General features: G+C 35.1%; 1 protein-coding gene and 1 pseudogene across 5 annotated transcripts; one reads left to right on the plus strand and one right to left on the minus strand.

Moving 5' to 3' along the window:
- Positions 1–238: 238 nt before the first annotated feature.
- LOC121211068 (probable inactive leucine-rich repeat receptor-like protein kinase At3g03770) lies at positions 239–5,052 on the plus strand. Of its 5 annotated transcripts, none has more exons than XM_041083277.1 (8): positions 239–786; positions 917–2,365; positions 2,783–2,928; positions 3,032–3,487; positions 3,739–3,764; positions 3,897–4,008; positions 4,154–4,363; positions 4,476–5,052. In XM_041083277.1, the coding sequence occupies exons 2-7, from the start codon at positions 997–999 to the stop codon at positions 4,355–4,357; spliced, it is 2,313 nt and encodes a 770-aa protein (XP_040939211.1). In that variant the 5' UTR covers positions 239–786; positions 917–996; the 3' UTR covers positions 4,358–4,363; positions 4,476–5,052. The 5 variants fall into 5 exon arrangements, with proteins under 5 accessions (XP_040939211.1, XP_040939212.1, XP_040939213.1 ...); XM_041083278.1 differs by having other exon boundaries at positions 4,752–5,052; XM_041083279.1 differs by having other exon boundaries at positions 2,795–2,928.
- A 526-nt stretch (positions 5,053–5,578) lies between these two features.
- On the minus strand, positions 5,579–17,018 carry LOC121211462 (uncharacterized; annotated as a pseudogene).
- Between the last annotated feature and the right edge of the window lie 1,090 nt (positions 17,019–18,108).

Consider the following 18,108-nt stretch of genomic DNA (forward strand, 5'->3'; position numbering starts at 1 on the left):
ATCAAAGTTTAAAGCATAATTTTGAAAAAATTTCCTCTTTAAAATGATATTGCAAACACCATTTAAACACCACTATTGGAATACTTTTTTTTTACATGTTTGGGATAAAATTTTAATTTCATGATTTTTCTTGTTGAGCGCCGCCAGTCCGAAAGAAACTCATTTTCAACTTGGCAGCTTCTTTGGGTAATAATTTTGATCATAATTAAACCAGGATCCACTTACAAAATCGAAAAAGATTAAATAAAAATCAGTGAAAAACAAGACCAATCTGGTTTTTTTTTTTTCATTTCCAGTCTATTGTTTTTAAAATCAATGTCTTACGGCCACCCATGTTGTGAACCTAATTCAATGTTTGGTGGTCTAAAACTCTGATAAAATAAGCTAAGTTTGGCAATTTTCAATTTCCTGGCGCTCTTTTCCAGGATAATTTTCTTGGTACTTTTTTAGCAAATACTGCTTGGAAGCTAAACAACTGCTTTCACCACTGCGTGTTTTTAACTCCGAATAGAATCCGATTCCTTTGCTGTTGGAAATAGCTTGAAATCTCCAAGAACACCGCCATGTGGGTGTAGTAAACGCATTAACCCCAAAAGCCAAAAAGGAAAAAAAAATCTATGTAGTAAACGCATTAACCCCAAAAGCCAAAAAGGAAAAAAAAAATCTATCATTCTTTACCAGTTGTTGGTGTTGATTTCATAATGAAAGAACAAATAAGAGTAACTAGATTCCAGTTCCAGAGGGGGAAAAAGATCAATTGTTCTCCTTACCCTTGAAGAATCTCAGGTGCTGTATTTCATTACCTTGTTTTCCGCAAACTTATTTACAGGAATGTATCATGTCTTTGTCGGTGTCTTCTGTTTCAAATGTTTTTTAGTAACATGTTCGTTTCTGGGTTTCCTTTGCTTTTCACCAGGTTCAAGTGCTTTCTCTTCCTCCCATATCTGGCTCGGACTGAATTATATGTTAAAAAACAGAAAACTTTGAAACTTTTCCATGGAGTTTTGCACTTTGTTTTTACTGATATCATGTCTTTCATGGAGTTTATTTGTTTTATGTGACTCTCAATTACAAACCTCTCAAAGCCAAGTTCTCCTTCAGCTAAAGAAGCATTTGGAGTACCCAAAGCAACTTGAGTTATGGTACGATAGAAAAACAGAGTTTTGTTCTTTACCACCATCTGCAAACTTGAACATCACATGCGAGTTCAACTCAGTCACTGAGCTCAATATAATGGGAGATAAGCCTGCAACTAAGGTTAGTGATTTTTCTGGTTTCCCATTACCAAACAAGACTTTATCACAGAGCTTTTCAATGGATTCTTTTGTTACAACTCTTTCAAGGCTTTCAAGCTTGAAGACTCTCAGTTTGATCTCTTTAGGCATTTGGGGTCCTCTTCCTGATAAAATCCATAGGTTATCTTCACTTGAATACTTGGATTTGAGCTCAAATTTCCTCTTTGGTTCAATCCCTCCCAAAATGTTCACATTATTGAAGCTTCAAACTTTTGTATTGGATGATAATGTGTTTAATGATACAGTTCCAAGCTGGTTAAACTCTTTGCCAAATCTGACAACTCTGAGGATGAAGAACAATAGATTGAAAGGTCCATTTCCATCTTCAATAAAGGGTATTAGAACACTTGTTGATCTTGCTTTATCTAGCAATGAAATCTCAGGGAATTTGCCCGATCTTAGCAGCTTAACAAATCTGAAACTGCTTGATTTGAGTGGAAACAAATTGGGTTCTCATCTGCCAACATTACCTAAAGGGTTGCTTATGGTTTTCCTCGACAACAACTCTTTCATGGGGGAAATCCCAACACAATATGGCCAATTAAATCAGCTTCAACACATTGATGTGTCATTCAATATGTTAACTGGCAAACCTCCACCTGAACTTTTCTCCTTACCAAGCCTCACTCACTTGAATTTAGCATCAAATACATTGAAAGGCTCCCTTTCAGACAATCTAAACTGTGGGAGAAACCTTGAGTTCGTTGATATATCAAACAATAGGTTAATGGGAAGCTTGCCTTCTTGTTTAAACTCTGAAACAAGAGATAACAGAGTTATTAAGTTCAGTGGCAATTGTTTTTCCATTGCCGGACATCATCAGCATCCAGAATCATATTGCAGAGAATTTAAAGTTCATGTTTATAAGAGCAGTAATGGTGGCAAGGGCATAGGAGTATTGGTTGGTCTCATTGTTGGAATTGCAGTTCTCATTGTTCTTGTGGCTATTGGCTTTCTCATTGTGTGTCGAAGATACTGCCCTCGAGTGAGATCGGAGCAACATTTACTGCAGAAATCAGTACCAGAGAACTCAACAGCAGGGTTATCATCTGAGATTTTAACCAATCCAAGTAGGTTATTCACTAGAACACAGTTGTCCTTCATAATGTTGCTTGAAGAACTTATAACCGACACTTATGTCCAACACATATACGGATATATGGCTATAGAAAACTTTAGAAACAATTCAAGATACTCATATTGGATACGTATCCAATATCCAAGACTCACAACTGAGTCTGAATAATGTAAGAAACTCATACTAGAGTCCAAGTAGGGGAGGTTTTCTATGAGAAAAATTTTCATGCTTCGACTCTTCATTTTTCTTGAAGATTAGTGTACAATGTTTGTCTAATGCATATTTGGAAATGGTCACAAGAATACGACCTTTTAAAATTTTGAATATATCCGAATTGAAATAATAGAGAAAATCTAGGAGAAAATTTGATGTAAATACGTAGGGTGATGATATCTCATCTTTCCCTTAGATTGTTCTTCAGGACATGTTTTTGAATCTTCAAAGTCGGAGGTACAAATTCTTCCAAGTTGTCGATCATTCAGTTTGGAAGAGTTAAAGGAAGCTACAAACAATTTCGATAGCTCGGCTTTTCTCGGTGAAGGTTCATACGGAAAGGTAAATTCTAGATTCTGGAACTTTACATTACATAAATCTCCATGAAAAGAATGACCCATTTTCAGTTATTCATCACTGAATCAGCTCTTCAATCCTTTCCCAGATTTTCAAAGGGTTATTAAAGAATGGAACCCAAGTTGCTATAAGATGCCTGCCCACATCCAAGAAATACTCGATCCGTAACCTGAAACTCAGGTTGGATATGCTGGCGAAGATTCGACACCCACATTTGGTTTGCATTTTGGGGCACTGCATTGAAGTTGAACAAGATGATAATTGCAGCATAAACAGAGTCTTCTTCGTGCTTGAATATATTCCTAATGGGAATTTTCGTTCCCATCTCTCTGATAATTCTCCAGGAGAAGTTCTCAGTTGGCCTGAACGATTAGCAGTTCTGATATGCGTTTGCAAGGCAGTGCATTTCTTGCATACTGGAGTTATTCCCGGTTTCTTCCACAACAGATTGAAGACAAATAACATATTGATCAATGAACATCGATTGGCAAAGTTGGGTGACTATGGGCTATCAATTATCTCCGAAGAAACGGGCAACTATGGGGTAAGGGTAGGGCGTAAACAATCGATTTACAAAAAAAAATCAAATTTGATTTTATGTTTTAAGTAATCAAACTAAACAGTTTCATCAAGTCTAATTGAACGAGCTCGGGTGAAGTTCAAACTTTAAAGTGAAACTCAATCGGGCTTTGAATCTCAAATCAAAATATTTGGTTTTACACCTGTAAGTAGTCCGATTTGCTGATCCTTGGTTTCAATTGATTGCAAACTTACATTCATATTCTTGATTTTCAGACAAAAGGACAGGAACCTAAATCATGGTAAGAACTACTTTCTTTTGATGTGATCATTGTTTAATGTTGAGGCGTTCAAATCTAATCTTATTTTTTAGGTGAGATATGTATATTAGCAGTTTTAAGCTGAGATGTTTACTATGTGGACAAAATGTTCAGGCAAATGACAAGATTAGATGATGATGTTTATAGCTTTGGTCTCATCTTGCTGGAATCAATGCTTGGTCCTTCCGTACCTGCTAAAACAGAGGCGACTCTACGAGATGAATTGGTACGGTGTGACTTTAAACTATGAATTGTTACTGTGTGACGTTTTCTCTGGATTTATTAAGATACAAGTATAGTATACCCTAGTTATTTGCTATCTTTTATTGAAACTTCAGTGAGATTATTATAGTTGGAATAAATTTGAACAGGCATCATTAAGCAAGCAGGAAGGGCGTGTAAGGTTGATGGACCCAGTAGTGTTAGCGACGTGTTCAGAAGAATCAATAACAGTGGTGATTAGCTTAACAAATAACTGCATTTGTCCAGAATTGTGGAGCCGCCCAACTTTCGATGACATCCTTTGGAATTTGCAACATGCGGCACATCTCCAACCAAATATTGCCCATGCTTAACAATAGGTTGGTTCAACCACTGTGTGTATATACATATATATAGTTCTTTCCATGTGATAATTTCATTAAAATTATGATATTGTAATCGGTTTTTTATCAATTGAATCCAATTTTTTAGCTGCTGAACCTAAGATCCTAATAAACCCAGCAGCATCACAACTTGAATATATATATATATCCACTCTCAAAGGAGGAGATTTCCTCCCTGGACAAGCTATGGCTACTGGTCCGACTAGCTACAGAAACTGGCCCTTTGTATAGTTTCAGAGTTACGGAGCCGGTGGTGGTGATCTAATCTTCTCGTTGATTCGTGATGTGGATCAAACCACCTTCCTGCATAAACTAGCTCAGCATACTTTGAATGCAAGTGAATCTTTAACTTGAATGGTTACAGACTAGCTCACGAACAGCGTTGAATAGGATTGCACCACCGGGAGGGAGTTTGGTAGACTCCACGACTTTTCATGCCAACAAGCCGGTTTTCAACCATGTCAATACGACCAATTCCATGTTTCTCACCCAATCTCATTCAGCATGAAAGGAAGCCGGTGACCGTTTACAATCAAAAGCAACTCATTGTAAATGCTTTTCCACCAAAAAGAAAAGTTGAGAGATCTGATGCTTTATAAGTGAAAATACCTGAATATCATTTTTTAATTTTATTTCAAATGTATAGATTTCCAGTTTCCACCAAACTACACAATTTGTTGATCATTTTTATAAGCCTTCACAGGATAGGTTTGTTTGCTTGTGCATTTTACTAGTAATTATGATTATGATACTAATAATATCTCTAATGAACTTACGATGTAGTCACAAATAACTAATCGTATAACCATTTACGAGGACATAAAATTACATCAACGCTTCCAAATTATGATATGAAGGTGAAGTATATGATTGCCATATTTCATATACTTAAATTAAATTTTACAGATAACTTATGTTAATTATTTAAAAACATTTAAAATTTATATTCTACATAATTATACTAAATTATTTAAATATCATTAACTTATTTTTTTACTTCCTGTTTAAGTATCATTGACTACTTTTTTTTCTATGATACTTCCATTTTAAAATAATATATATTTATATAAATTTAGGACAGAACAAGTCAATCAGATTGCTGGGTCCAACAATTTATTTTTTCCAAACATGCAAAAAAGTGTTTCATTAACAGGACCAACAGGTTTCCGCGAAGGGCAATGCTTAAGAAACTAAACAAAATCTGCTAACATTTCTTATTGATCAGGAATTCCAACAAACACGTAAAAGAATCACTATATATTCACAGCATCCTCTCTTTCCTTCTACGGGTGGTTAAATAACTTAGACACAAAAAATTAATGAATAGACATGCTCTTCGTGCCAACATCACGGCGATGGAGAAGAAAACAAGACCAGGGAGGTTTCGCTACCTTAAAATGTAACCCATCCCCAAACTAACCCGAGAAGCAAGAACGGAGTTAGAAACCTATACTTTGATTTTACAAACAAAATAGCTTTCCCAGTGAACACTCTCCAACAGGCCACACCTTAGTAAATTTACTTGCATACAGGATTTTAGAAGAAAAAGCCTAGAAACGAACCATTTGTACAAAGAAGCTTTCACATGAAGTAGCTGAGAGCCTTTTTTCTTCTTGAGCCACCCTCGCCGTATAGCTCATTCCATTGAAGCAGCTCGGTCATGTTTACGGACTCGGATGATACACTTGCACATACCTGTTAAAGTGGTTTGGTTAATGATCTCTTTCTTAGGAGGGAAAAACACTACAATAATATTTGTTTTCCAATTACCTGCTGGTGAGCAAATATGAAGTCCATCATGTTTAGAGGGCGTATATCAGCACTCCTGCATAAAGACGAAGGAGATTTGCTCTCTGCAAGAGCAGCAGCTCGTTCCTGCCATCAATGTACAAAATATTAAAATAGTAAGATGATCCTTTCAATACCTTGTTTCCCCTTTCTGACGATGTAGATTCCCTAGAACTATACATTTTATTTACTATTTCAGTAAATCAAAATGAAAACAAAAATCTAAGCAGTCAACTTTTGCATGCTGGTTGAAAGTTAGTGATTCAGACTTGTAACCTTAGAAATCAGTTTCATCGATACACTAGGAAAGGTCACATCTAACATTCGTACACAAGACCCTGAGTTCGTAAGCCATTCACGTTTGAGTCGAAAAAAACTCTCAAATTCCGTTTGGTCACCATAGAAATTGGGTGAGCCAAATTTTAGTATCTCAATGCTCAACTCAAGCTTTTTTTAACTTTTAAGTAGTATTAAAGGTATTTTAATTTGCAGCTGAACTTGAAGTTGACCTCAGAGCTCAAGCAACAATCAAGTTTGCAGTCAAGCATGAAATTGAACTCATTTTTTACCAGATAAATGAATATAATTGAAAGAGTTCAACCATTTGATCTTTATTTGGATAAAGTTCAAGCCAAACCTCAAATTTTGAGTCAAGCTCAAGCATGAACTTCTTACAACTGGAGCTCGTCTAATCTCGGTTACACCCCTAATCTACCCCGCATAACATGTTCAATTCAACACTAAAAATCACAATGGCTATCCTGACTACTAAAACAATTCATTCCATCTAGCTATGGCCATTAATCCTAACTTCATGAAGTCAACACCATTACATAGAGAAAAAAAGGCCAAAATCCTTCCATAAGAAAAAAATAGTAAACAGTGGCCATTGATCGCAATACCAACCTTTTTCTCCTTTTCCAGAACCTCCTTAATTGGACGGTGTGCAGCAGTCACGCATAGATTCTGCAATATAACAAAGTAAAAAAGCAGTCAGCTAAAAGGTACAAGAAAATATTCATTGGATGTTAGAAAAGACTAGTCAACATAACCTTAAGATCACTCCCGGATTATCCTTCTGTCATACTTGCAACAGCATCAAAATCAACATCAGGCTTTGCAAGAATAACTTTTGGTATTTTTGCTCTATTTGCAGCATCTAGCAAATTTACCATCAATCTGCCAAATTAGAAACCGTTAGTAGACAGTCTCAACGTACCAATAAGTTAAACTGGAGTAAGCTGGTGATACATGCACACATGGTATATGTGCAAGAATTAGACTGCATCTAAAGGATATATTTGGCATATCAACGAAATATTACAATGGTAATCTTTGAAAAAGTGAAGCAAAAGAGGGGAGAAGAACAAAATAGCTTTTCTTATAAATTCTGACAATTGTTGTGTACAAGAATGTCAAGAAAGTTCAATATTTCAAAAGAAACTAGAAAAGGAAATGGGCGTAAGTTGTATCTTTTCATTTCTTTTTCCTCCAAAAGAAGCCAAAGTGATACTTTACCTCCGTGGCAGCCTTCTAATGACAGCCTCATCAAGGTCGAAAAGCCTATTTGTGGCTGCAAGTACAAGAACCCGTTCAGTGTCTTTTGTACACAGACCATCCCAGTTCACCATAAATTCATTTCTCATCTTCTCATTGCTTCATGCTCCCCAGTTCACCATAAATTCATTTCTCATCTTCCGCATTGCTTCATGCTCCCCTGGATTTTCCCTCTGGCCCAACTTGCTATCAACCTATAAGTCACATCAAAGATGAAGGATAAGTACAATGAAACTGAAGTAAATTGAAAATACAAATTGAGGATCATAGATAACTAACCTAATCAACAAATACAACACTTGGAGCAATTTTACTGGCTAGGGAAAAAACAGCTTTCACATATTTCTCACCCTCACCAAACCACTGCAAAAGAATAGATATTTTAAAGATATGATACCATAGCAAAGCCAAATCAGTTGAAAGGGAACAGCAGAATTGACCTTTGATGTTATGCCTGGCATTGATATATTAATGAAGTTTGCACCAGCTTCAGTAGCCACAGCCTTTGCCAGCATAGTCTTCCCAGTTCCAGGAGGTCCAAATAAGAGTATGCCCTTGCAAGGCTATTAACATAAAAGTTAAGGACGAGAATTCCTAGAAAACAAAGAGAATAAAACAAATCCATAGTACCAAAAAGTGGCAACTCAGATTGAATAGAAGGATTACAACTTATAGAAACAAAAAATATTGCAAACCAACAAAATTGAGTAGCAATATTTTAAAAGAAACAGCCCATTGCTATATGCTAAATAACCTTGGTTAGTTGTCCCTTGGAAAAGAGTTCAGGCCTCTGCAAAGGAAGCATAACCAACTCCTTTAATGTATCCTTCACGTTTTCAAGAGCTCCAATATCACTGGGTGGAATGACATCAGCTAAAAGCCTTTTCTCAAATTCATTTTCTGTTACAACATCCTGAGATCAGCAAACCAACCACAATGAAGATTAGTGGACAGACTCATGAAAGCATGCACGAACTTCGGGAATCAGGATACAAAAATGAAACTTGATAGTGCAACTCATTTTGCTCAAAAGTACGGCAAGGACCTTAAGTGACTTTTTCAAGCTTTTAGATTCATTCTGGATAGCCTGTAAGATTCCAGCACTGTACTGGATGCTGCCAGAATAGAAATTGCATTATAATTATGTGCTTCCCATCTGAAAATTGTGTAGCTAAAGCAGTTGAACCAAATTGACAAAATTAACTATCAGGTACCTTTCACAAGACAAAACAAGCCTCAACCTGGAACCAGCTTCAGGGTTCAGTATGAGATGGTGACTCGGAGCCCATCCAACTACTTTCTCGGCACCTGCAACAGATTCCAAAATACAAATTTATGGGGAAAATTTATCTGATATTATGGAGATGATGATATGCCAAAAGATAACTTGCTTTCATTTGTAAGGGTCTGATCCTTGATGCGCAAAGTTTCAAACCCTTCACAGTCCATCCCACTTCAACCCAAAACCTACACAATGGAAAGTATAACAGTAGTATCATTTACAAAATGCCGCGTTTAAAACATAGCATGTCAAGAGAGTTGTCAAACATTCAATAAGCTCAAGCTTGGAGTCAATTAACATAGCATGTTCAGGACTAATTTAAACCTCATCCTGGTAATAAATGAGTAATCACAAACTCTAATTTGTTAGGGGGCTCAATGCTGAAAGGGCCAGAGGAGGTGAGGAGGCAGGCAAAGACATTATAAACTTGATTACCTAAAGGACGAATTCCCAAAGGGCGAAAACATTAATAATCTAATGCCACTCACAGTTCTAATCTCCAAGTGAACTCTCATGAAACTTCATTTTCACATGTGCCAAATCTCCATTACTACATTAGCTGAATTCTTAGAACCCATCTAACATAAAGCCAAGTATATCCTCAATGCATAAAGATACTATAAATCACTGGCTAAGTTACTTTCAGGAGCCATAAAATCTTTGTGCTGTTGTTTTTCCACCTAAAACACCAGAAAAAGAGAAGGAAGAATCACCTGAATTTCAACAAGTTCCTATCAGTGAAAAGAACATATAAAGCAATGACCATTGTAGGCAAAGACTTTACAAGGAACCTTACATGTAAAAAGACCTTAAACAGAAACCAACAAACCCTCTTGGAAAATACTTGCTCAACAAGTTAGATCTTGGTAATGATTTGATGTATGTACTACCCTGACCCAGAATTACATATTGGAGCAATATACCTAGTCATCCCTGGAACAACAGTAAGTTTCATACAGAAGTTGGAGAAAGCATACCTGTCATTCGAAATCCTAATCTTCAAAACAGAGTAAATTTATTCCACTATACACTCCAAAGTACAAGTACAGTACGCCATACCAAGCAATCAACCTAGTGGATTTAATATCTATGTGACTAGCCACAGAAGTTCTCCCATGCAATTGTGATATCCTTCATAGTAATATATAAAAGTATCAAAACTCCACAAGGATATCCAAAGAACTAAATGTTGCTCTGAATGTTAAAGCTCCAAATAGATGATAAAAGCAACTTAAACCAATCTTCAGCATTTAAAGACCAAGAAAGAAAAAGATATACTAACAGTTTGTAGGAGATTCAGATTCCCCTTCATTTTAAGAGTTTCAGCATCCTGATCCAATTGGTGCTTCCAAGATGCAAGCAGAGCTTCATCCTGTAGTAGTACATAAGCTTCAATAATATATTCCGTTTAAACACACATACAGACAATACAACAAACACAATCTATTATTTGTGATGCACCATCTGAACCTGTGGCATGTGAATGGTCACTTTATTGGGAAAAAGCTTAGTCAAAAATTGTCAACTTCGAAACTTCCTTCCCCCTGTCATGCAACCTACCAAAACTATCCTGAAAAAGATCAAAAAGAGAACAAATATCACCCCTCTTGAAATCAAGAATAGCCTATGCAACAGCCTATAAAAGACAGAACGTGCATGCATGCACAACTGCTTTGTGTGTGGGGGAGGAAATGTATATTTGCAAGGGAAATGGAAGCTTATGGTCAAAACAGGAAACCCAAATTTTCTTATTATATGAACAGCTGCTCAAGCATCATTAGAAAATTACTGAAAGTAGCATACAAATGAAATAACTCAACTAAAAACAAAGCTGAACATTCTCAGTTATAACAAATTGAATCCAAAGATGACCGAAGTAAGAACTATTATGTGCCCTCAATTCAGTTCTCATAAGAGAATTCCAAACAATATTCAACTGACCATTATGATGCAACATTTTTTATTACAAACTAATCAAGAAGCTTGGAAAGGATGAAACGACTAAGTATCAATATGCAAACAGCTTTCCACCCTTCATTGAAAAGCACCCACAGTCACCATTGGTTACAATAGTAAATAAAATATTATAACCATCCACAGGATAATAACTTGGGCAGCCTCCACTAGGGAGGGAGACAGAGAGAGAGAGAAAGATAATCTTTTCAAAAGATAGAATCATTACCAGAAATGCCAAGTCAAGGAGAGAAGTTTGACTGCCACCAAATTTTGTGAAAAGCAAACCACCAGGATGTGACTGCAGGGTTAGATTTTGAAAGGGTAAGGTACTCCTGGAATCTAACATTTAAATAGGACAGCCATATTACTCTAGACCCCAAAACATACTCTTGATCACAAATCTTTCTGATGACTTATGATAGAAGATTGCCCCCAAACTAAAAAATTATGATATTTAATGCCTACTGCTATCTGGAGAAGGACACTTCTTGTCATTAACAGTATTTGAATCAATCTGCCACCAAAATTCTCAGCTTTATCCAATTTTTAATTCTGATTCTCTCGGTTATTGATTTTGTGCTACTTTAATTTATCTTTTTCAGTCCCAAAACAAGTTGAACTCATTTATGTCAACGTATCAAAAGAAAGAGCACAAGAACTTTGGAAAGTTAACAAAACCAAAACAAACTTACCTTGTCCTTATGATTGTCAGAATGAGTGTGTGAACTAATTACAATGACATTATCAGGAAGCTTTGCAAGTCTGCTCTTAAATGTGGAATAAGTGTCTGTATTTCCCACAAGAGACTTCTCAGCATCTTTCATAAACAAAATAAAAGGAGAAGTCCTACTCTCACTGTATACAACCTGTCAAAAAGCCAGATTAAGTTGATAAGAAACCAAAAATGGAAACAAACCATACAGCCAGACAGGAATTGTACACTTATTCGAGGATAATGAATGTTACCTCAGATAATGTTTTAATCTATCTAAATCCTCAGTGATTGTAGTCTCCAAACGAAGATCAGAAACTAGGAGCAAGAAAGAGACAGCTTTAATAATCAAATGTTAAGAAACATGGACACAAAACATTGAAAGCTACATATAAAATTACCATTGCAGAAAAACCCGCGGTCTCCCTCGCAAATATTTCCAAGGTCAATACCATCAGGTATAGGTTTATCAAACCTTACACCTACTTTTGAGAAAGGATTGTCCGCAAAGCGTAAGACGACCTTCCCTTGAACCCCATAAGGTGGACCTCTATTTATTGAATTGATAAAGAATAAATTAAAGCATAGTGCTAGAAAACAAAAATCACAAAAGGAAAATGGAAACAACATGTGAGAAATAGGATGCAAGTCGTGCAACTATGAAAACTGGCTGTATTCGGTGCGTTCAGATCAAGTGGAAGGGCATTTTTGTTTTCAGCAGTAAAAGAGAGAACATTAGAAGGGCATTTAAAGTTGCAAACTATCACTGAAACAGGCTTTCAAAAAAATTCATAGCTATTCATTAATTCTCATCAAATGATTACATTGACAATAGGTTGCAGAGACCACAAAGACATTTGAAAGCACACAATATAGTAAAAAAGTTCCATAACTAATTAATTTTGGAATCTTAAATTGGAAGATATGATATGTGGAATTCAAGCCACCTTTTGAAAAAAGAGTAGAGAGAGGCTGCTGTACTGAGATGGAAATGCTGCTGGATAGAGACTGCCTGAAGTTGAATTCACAAATTTAACTGTCACCTGCATTTTCAATGTTAGGACACAGTCTGAAAAGTGAATCCAAATAATAATAAAAATAAAACTTTTGAGATGTGAATGACACAGACACCTACTCTGCGAGGTCTTTCAAGAAAATGTAACTACCTATCTTAAACATTAGATTCTTAGACGTCCGAGATGAGGAGGGCATGGTATCAGTTTCTGCCTTTGGCTGTGATTCTGGCCCACAAGGGGCAGCCACAGGGCTAGAAGTTTCTGCTTCAACAGATGAAGTCAAACTGTTGGTCAAGACAGTACATCCAGGACTCTGTTGGGTGCAGCTGCAGAATTTTTCTGCATTGGTTCCATCCTTAAGAAGCTCAGCTTCCTTTGAAGACAAACCCTAGAACATATTTATAATTGATAATTCACCAACTTATGAGCCTTTATTATCTTTGACTGGGGAAATAATAAATTGCTAACAATGAAAATTGGATAATGAAAGCCACAAGAATGCAGTAGTGTCAACAATCAAATAGCTCATAAAAGTAATGATCTCTTACACCCAAAAAAGAATGGCTGTCAAAAATGAGTAATTTGGCCTCAAAATAATTAGCAAGTGCCTTTGTCAGCATCTCCTGATATATCTCAGACCCTGCATATAAATTTGAAAGGAAACGCTCAATTTGCAGTTTAATGCTATTGATAAAAGAATAGGTTGCTTGACAGAAAAATAACAATATACTAACAAACCTGCAGGACCAGAGAGTAAAATCCGAGGGTTCACAGTGGCTAGATCTGAAGTATACTTCACATGCTCTTTGTGCTTGAGGTGTATAATTGAAGCTGCTATCAGCACATTTTTTTTATTTTCACCGGAAAGATAAAAATTACAACTTAATGAGTAATGACACGCTATTATATAAATAACCAAAATATTCTGATCACTTCCATTTATTTCAGGAAAAAGAACATTGAGAATGCATAGAAGAATAAATAGCATAAGCTTTAATCGCTCAATTATCATATGAACAGGTATGCATAAAGATAGAAAATTTACTGGGACACATCCAACATCTATTTGACCAAACCTACAATGGGAAAATTTTGAATAACTGCTAATCTCAGGTTAATTTAAACACGATGTGCCAGAACCATCAGCTATTCTATCGTCATATACCTACATGGTCACAGATCTATTAAAGAAAAGTCATCAAAGTGCTTTATATTTACTTATTTCTCATCCTTTCAATCCCCACAGTATCTCATGCTAGCTAACAGAGTTCCTTTTCTAGATACATACCAAATCATGATTCAGTAAATAATTTAGCTTCTGTTGACTCTAGCATTCTGAAGGAAAGAGCATCAAAATACTTCTCTCTTTCATCCACTCCCAAATTAACCATTTCTTTTGAATTTTCTTACATATGCTTATTCCCAATTAATTTGCTTCTTTTCCCTTCATTCTATTCTCCCAACATTCTATTAGCATAAGCTGAAGCTGGGAGTGCACATTTCAGAATGTATAGTCCATAAAAACCCTTATCTAACATACATTCAAGTGGCTACACACTCTACATACTCCTACTATAGAAATATTAAACCCAGTTTCCTTCGTGGCTAGAAAAAGGACTTTCCACTGAAAATAAGCTTTCATAAAATAACTAGATCAGCATCAATAAGAAATACGTGCTTTCGCGGCTTCGGTCCAGTCCAAAAATAAACAAATTTTATTTCCAATTGCCTTTCTTCTGCTATAACAGAAAGCACAGGCAACCAGGAAATCATAAATGGAAAGACAGTGTTATGTTTATAAGCAGAACTGGTAGGTCCCTGTGCATATTCGAAAAGGTGAGTTGCAAAATAACCTACATCTAAAATTGTTTTTCAAAACCTCTTCACTCGGATTCAAGAAAAGAAAAGAATTTAACAACATAAAGCTAAGAAATGGCTGTCAAAACATTTCTGCTAGTAAAATTTTCTTGCAGAAACCTTAACAAATAATCCCATTAAACACTCAATATTATCATTGCACACAAGCAATGATTTTATCAGGTATGTTCTTAATTTTACCTCCATGGGCGGGAGAGGGGGATGAAGATACAAAAGATCAGTTACATTCAAATATTTCTTTAAGAAAAAAAAGAAAAAGACAGCTATGAATGAAGTTAGACCATACCTTAAATAATATGGGAAGTTATCAATGAAATTTCTAATTTGCTTCCATGAAGAATTGCTCCAACCTCTGAAGCTTTATCGATCCCTCTGTTAGCAGTTGAATTTCCTTCCAAGCAATCAAGATCAACATCAGTGGTATCATGAACAACAGATTGAGTAGGCACCTCCAGGATGTTCCGGATCTTACTGCTGCCTTGAGAAGGAAATTTCCAGTTGGATAAATCTGGTCTCCCGCTTGAAAGTGATGCCAAAATGGTAGCCTCAGTAACAGCTGACAGATCTCCTGACCTCTCTAGTTGCAGAAACTTTCCTATGGAATTCTGGACCTCTGAACCCTTAACTGCAACCTCAGTCATGAGCTGCTGAAATATCTAGATCAAGTGAAATTAAATTAAGGAGATAACACAACAAGCATAGACACATAAAGCGTCACCACTAGAGTAACTGAGTAACTTAAAGCACTATAATAGCACTCAACAAGCAAAAGATGGACTTTAATGAATTGCCCTCAAACCCAAGAAAAGGATACATAAGCATGATTCCCCAGCAAACTAAAAACCACCTCATCACCTGAGTTCAGCACACAACTGGTATTTTTCTTCACCACTGTCCCATTTATTTGCACTGACCCCTTGCTCCCAGTACTTTCTAGAATGGCTACTCCACTTCCTTCTTGCTGATCATGTTGACAAATTATGAGTACTTATACTGCAATTACATATTAAGGAGTTTATCTCCAAAAATATATATATAAAAACAAAGGCTTCCCAAACAAAGCATTGAAAAAAATAGGAAGAAAGCAAACAGAACCCTAAATCCAAAGAGCTAAAGCATCTAGAGAGAGAGAGAGTTCAGGATCACATGATTCAAGTGTCAAATTCCTCGTTGCAGAAGCATTCATAATTTTGTAACAATCCAACAAAAGCAACATATTAACTGTAAAATGGAAGTGATACCTTGGCGTGTTTTATCTTGCAAAGAGTTGCACTAATGGTCTGGTTCTTTAATTGGAAATTGCAGTGTTTACTCAATCCAATTGTGAAATTTGATGTGCAAATGGGAACATTAGGATTCTGCAGTTCACACAAATGCTCAACTCATTACAAATATTATTAGAATTTTGATTTAAGTCAAAACTCAGAAAGACCGCCACTCGTTCATAAATCTAAAATTTAACAAACACAAAATGCTTAAATATACAGATAAGCATATGATCGAAAAGATAACATGAGAGAGAAGGTTTTATATGTCAACTATCAATTAAACAAAGACTAACTACTACAGAAGATAGTATTTTTCTTAAAGAAATGTTTGAACTAACCAGCGCCGACTGTGATAAAAGCCTGCACCAAGGTGTAGAAGTCTCAGGATTTGGATTCTGTTTCTGGCCAATAGTCCATGTAGAGAATGAACTCCTCCCCTTGTCTAAAGCAATTGGCGCAGAACGTTTAAAACAACCAAATCCAATTTCAGTCAAAATGAGACTCATGGATTGAAAAGAAAAAGCCAAAAAAGATCGCTTCAAGAATTAAAATCACTCAAACTATCCTTGTAAATTCAAGAATCAAGAAGTAAGAAGTGAAAGAACGCATCCAAAAACTCAAATGCAAATCCAAATTAACTGAAATTAAACTCAAATAATAATATTTGTAAATATATATGCCACTGGGAAATAGCTGAAAACAAGAACTAACCATCAGCGATAGGTACTGCAACGGCGACAGCGGCCGAAGAAGCCTCGCCCTTCCCGGCGTTCACGTCATCGTCTATCGGAGCCTCTCCGTACCCACAATCGTCGGGATGCACAGCGGGAGACGTGCACATTTCTTTAGAAAGTTCCGCCTCCGACAACGGTTTCTCCACATTTTCCACCTATAAGAAAAAAAATCCCGCCAAGAAGTCAATATCTAATCACTCAAATCCGCCACACGCAAAACCCAAAAACAGAGTCTTCTTATGCGTTTTATTGTGATACTTTTTTCCGTTTTGGAGACGGAGGCTTGTCCTCTGAAGAGGAAGATCTCTTGCTATTGTTACCGGAAAGAGATCCACTTCGTCTCGTGGAAACCATGACTTTCTGGTTTTCTGAGTTTTCTTTCCACGTCTTGTCTCTCTTAACCGGTCAGCATTGTTTGATAAGTTTGGCTTATATTTTGCTCTTTTGCATTTGAATATAACACATCATTTATTTATATCATATTATATAATGCATCATATATGATATATGCATACATTATATTTGCGACGAGTGAGATATCTACATTTTTCTGTTTAATATTTATTATTTCATTTTTATTAATATTTTTTATCAAAATGATAAAATTTAATTGGTAAATGCTATTCAAAAATATTTTTAAAAATAAATTATTATATTTTTTAAGAATTACGTTTTTAAAGTTAAAAATTATCTACTGGTTCAATTTTAATTTTGTCAAAACATTTATTTATATTATCTTCAAAAATATTATTTAAAGAATAATTTTTTTTGAAAGAAAGGATAAATTAAACTTTAGGTATTATAATTTTTTTAAATAAAATTGTTCATGATTATAATTTTAAATTTTAAAGTAAAATTATTGATTTTAAAGGTGCAATCGATTTATGGTAATGTATGGCCTTATAGAGTCTCTGGAGAGAATTTTTTTCCAAATTTAAGTTCCATAATAGCAGAGGAATTTTTTTTTAGAAATTTTCTTTTAAATTTTATGAAAAAAATATGTATATTCCAATTTATTTTTAAAATTTTAAATCCTACAAAGATTTTATTTCAATTTTTAATATAACGTTTTCAAATTTTCTTGGAACATCAGTTCCTCGTTTTTGGATCTACTTTTATTTACTTTTACTTTTTTTTAATTTTATTTACTTTTCAAATAATATAGAAATGAAACATAGTTTTCTATTAATTTATTGTTCGTTTAGTTTTTTATAATTTTATTTAGTTAAAAAATATTATTTTATTTATTTGAAGAAAATTTTATAATATTTATGGATAACAATTTATAAAATACTAAAAAATTTATATTGATAAAATAGATATTAGTAAATCTTTAAAATATTAATATAACATGATTTATTTTTAGCCTAATTTATTATACGGATAAGTTATTTCAATAAAAAAAAGTTTTAAATATACCTGATAAGTTTTAAAAAAATCAAATTTTATAAGTTTAATTTTTCACTGAACTTTTTTTTTAACACTATAAATAAACCCCTACACACACCATGGAAGTACACCACAAACTTC

The sequence above is a fragment of the Gossypium hirsutum genome, chromosome A12 (assembly GCF_007990345.1).
Source record: "Gossypium hirsutum isolate 1008001.06 chromosome A12, Gossypium_hirsutum_v2.1, whole genome shotgun sequence".
NCBI lineage: Eukaryota > Viridiplantae > Streptophyta > Magnoliopsida > Malvales > Malvaceae > Gossypium > Gossypium hirsutum.

What these genes read in the sequence shown, in the direction of transcription:
- LOC121211068 (XM_041083277.1), top strand. Translation starts at nt 997, where the DNA reads ATGGAGTTTTGCACTTTGTTTTTACTGATATCATGTCTTTCATGGAGT. An exon ending in TGAGATTTTAACCAATCCAA is followed by an intron (nt 2,366 to 2,782) that starts GTAGGTTATTCA and finishes TCTTTCCCTTAG; the next exon opens with ATTGTTCTTCAGGACATGTT. An exon ending in AAGAAACGGGCAACTATGGG is followed by an intron (nt 3,488 to 3,738) that starts GTAAGGGTAGGG and finishes CTTGATTTTCAG; the next exon opens with ACAAAAGGACAGGAACCTAA.